Source organism: Mastomys coucha, unplaced genomic scaffold, assembly GCF_008632895.1.
Source record: "Mastomys coucha isolate ucsf_1 unplaced genomic scaffold, UCSF_Mcou_1 pScaffold5, whole genome shotgun sequence".
In the NCBI taxonomy this organism is placed as follows: domain Eukaryota; kingdom Metazoa; phylum Chordata; class Mammalia; order Rodentia; family Muridae; genus Mastomys; species Mastomys coucha.
In genome coordinates, this window is record NW_022196911.1 from 111,387,798 (window position 1) to 111,390,987 (window position 3,190).

General features: G+C 49.6%; 1 protein-coding gene across 1 annotated transcript in view; it reads right to left on the reverse strand.

Annotated features, from left to right (window-relative positions):
* Positions 1-258: 258 nt before the first annotated feature.
* LOC116078764 (CMRF35-like molecule 5) overlaps positions 259-3,190 on the reverse strand; it is a 7,143-nt gene continuing 4,211 nt past the window's right edge. Inside the window, exons 4-5 of the mRNA XM_031354087.1 lie at positions 3,130-3,190; positions 259-1,515 (exon numbers count right to left, since the gene is read on the reverse strand). Coding sequence (XP_031209947.1) covers positions 1,359-1,515; positions 3,130-3,190 — 218 coding nt within the window. The 3' untranslated portion in view covers positions 259-1,358. The remainder of the gene's footprint in view (positions 1,516-3,129) is intronic.

Genomic DNA, 3,190 nt, shown 5'->3' on the forward strand with positions numbered 1-3,190 from the left:
TGAGAGTGACCTTGGGGACTCAGGGAACAGCAGGAAGGTCAGACTGAACTCAGGTGTATTTATGGAAAAGTGCTGGGGCCATTTGCTTTGGGTGACAAGCAGCATGACCATCAAATGGCTGCTGGAGAAAGCATGTCCATCAGATAGATCCTGGAGCTTTGGCCCCCAGGAGTAGGAGGGACAGTGGTGAGGGGCTGACAGATTCTCTGTGTGGATGATGGGACACTGTCCGAGTTAATTCAGTCACAGTCACCGAAATCATAGATATTTCTGTTATTTCTTTACACTGCCTGACATCTTTCCAAAGAAACAATGTGGATTTTTATTTGTCACAGGTCTCTGCTGGGTGAAGAGACCGTCCCTGGAGGGGTCATAGAGTGATGTGGGTTCTTCATACCGAGCAGCCAGCTGTCTTCCTGCAGCTTAGCTCCCCATTTAGTCTCACTGTGCAGGAAATTTAGAGTTCAAAGCCCCAAACCAAGCTACAACTTGGAGACCTGTGCAGGTGGTACACAGCCTAGGTCAAGTCTTCCATCTGTATTTGCAATGGGCTTAGTTTTACTGGGTTATGTTGACAAAAAAGAAAGCAGGGTGTGTCCCTTCCATAAGGGGCAGACATCCAGTATGACAGTGGCAAACTGTTTTGCCACTTAGTGAGGCCACATTTCCCAGATAGTTAGTCAAACACCTGGTTGGTGGCCCACAGACTTGTATTGGCACATGTCCACTAAGGAAGTGGAGTCCTACAAAGAAACATGACTTTTTCTTGTATTTTCTAGTTCCCTGGAAGCTGTCAGTGGAAGGAAGGCCCAGGTAGGCACTGTGGGGTGTTCTGAGAGAGGGGGACATGAATGGGTTCTAGAACTCAGCTGTTGCCGCTATAGGAATGAGATTAGTCTTTGTCAGGGCCCACAGCACCTCAAAGCCATGGTGCTGCTGACCAGTCGTTCCTTAATAGAACCAGTCTTTTCCAGACTGGGTACATGGTTTGTTTGATAAAGTGCTTGTCTTCCTTGCAAGTAAAAGGACCTAGGTTCAATCCCTACAATCTAAGGTGTTTGTTTGTTTTTATGTGAGATCAGTTGTGTGTGCTTGTAATGGCAGAATGGGGGGTGGAGGCAGGAATTCCCTGGAATTCTCTGGCCAGCTATCTGGCCTATTTGACAAAGATCTAGGTCAATGAGAAACCCTGTCTCAAACAATAATGGAATGATACCTGAGGTGCCTTCCTCCACCCACATATCTGCTCACCCCACACCACACAACACACACACACACACACACACACACACACACGAGGAAGAGAGAGAGAGAGACAGGGATTATTTTCCATCTCCTGGGAAGTGTTTCACTCTGTCCTAGGCAACAGAACTATGGGCCTTCCCCAGGCCAACTTCACCTCCCCCAAAGCATCTCTGAGGCCTGTTCACCCAGAGGACAGCACTGAGCATGCTCAGGACCAGGGGTAACTCCACAAAGACCATCAGCAGGAAGTAGATGCTGCTCAGCGGGGACCTGTGGGAAACAAAGGAGGCAGGAAGTAAGCTACCACCTGGCATAGAGGGCTCAGCCTTCCTGGTGCCCATATCCTGGCCTTCAAGGGCCAGATAAGGACAAGCCTGAGATGGTACAGGTCGGCCTCCCTGCAAGTGCATGGCTGGTCATGCTCCTGCAGGATAAGCCCTCACCTGAGGAAGCTTTACTCGATATCCGTCCTTTCCTTTTGACCACCATCCTCTCTGTCTGCTCTCCCAGCAATCCTCCTCATTGATTCTCCATTCCTGCCAGGCTGAAGGCTTCACTGCCCCTGGTCTTTGACCTTGGCTTCTAGAACATTCTTCTCCAGGATGATCCTGCCCAGCCTCATCAGCACCTGTGTGTTAGGAGCTTGGGGCACACTTCATCTAGAAATGGCTGATGGCTGCTTCCACTCTGTCAATGGATTGACACTGGCCTTGCAGTTCTTGGTGTCCCTTTATTATACGCTGTAGAACCATGAGGCTCTGAACACCATTAAGCCCCATTCCCCATCTCCCTGCCATCTTCTCTTCCCTGCCCAGGTCTCTATTTTCCTCTTTGGACCATCCTTGGTTCTCATTGGGCCCAACAGGAGGCCATCCTCAGCTTGTGGAAAGCATCTACAACTGCAGATACTCTGTGAGTCACAGGCTAGCCCAAACATGTTCCTGGAACATTCAAGAGCTGCCTTGTGGCAGACCATGCCATCCAATGTCCTCCTCTGCACTGTGGAGACCCCTGTGGTGGTTTATGTATGCTAGGCCCAAGGAGTGTCACTATTACTAAGTGTAGCACTGTTGGAGTGGGTGTGACCTTGATGGATTAGGTGTTTCAGTGTGGGTGTAGGCTTTAAGACCCTCATGCTAGCTGCCTGGAAGTTAGTATTCTGCTAGCAGCCTTCAGATGAAGATTTAGAACACTCAGCTCCTCCTGCATCATGCCTGCCTGGACGCTGCCATGTTCCTGCCTTGATGATAATGGACTGAACTTCTGAACCTGTGAGCCAGCCCCAATTAAATGTTTTCCTCATAAGAGTTGCCTTGGTCATGGTGTCTGTTCACAGCAGTCAACCCTAACTAAGGCAACCCCCCACACTGGCTCTTGGCAGAGTTGCATAGGAACAAGGAGATTTATTTGTAGGCTGGAAGCAGGAGGGATCTCTTCCAACTCAGTGGAGACCCAACCATGGCCCTCTGTCCTGCCCTCTCGGTGACACACAGGGGACACAAAAGCTGTGCTCAGTCTCTCCTGTCACTCAGGTGAAGATGAGTGCAGCCGAGGCTTAGAAGGGGAGCCTTGCTTTACTAAAAGGTGAGAGGATCGGTGAGCCCACCTCGGTCTTTGACAGGAGAATCTACCAGCCCAAGTGTTTTTACAAGATGATTACTAAAGTTAGTAAATAAAATTACAAGATGGTCAGACCAATTTGGTATTCAGATAAACGAATATAGTCATGTTAAATTCAGCTTGGGATATACTTAGGCAAGAAATGATTGGTTTTCCTGAATCCCAGGATTTCTGGGCTTCTTGTGCTCTATCTGGAGGCGCTCCTGGGAGAGGCCACAGGGTCAGCCCAATGGGAAGGAGCTGCCAGGGCGCAGCTCTGCTTACCTGGTGTGGGGGTCCCTCGGAGTCGCTTGTTTGCTCAGAGTCACTTGTTCCTTGCCAGTTT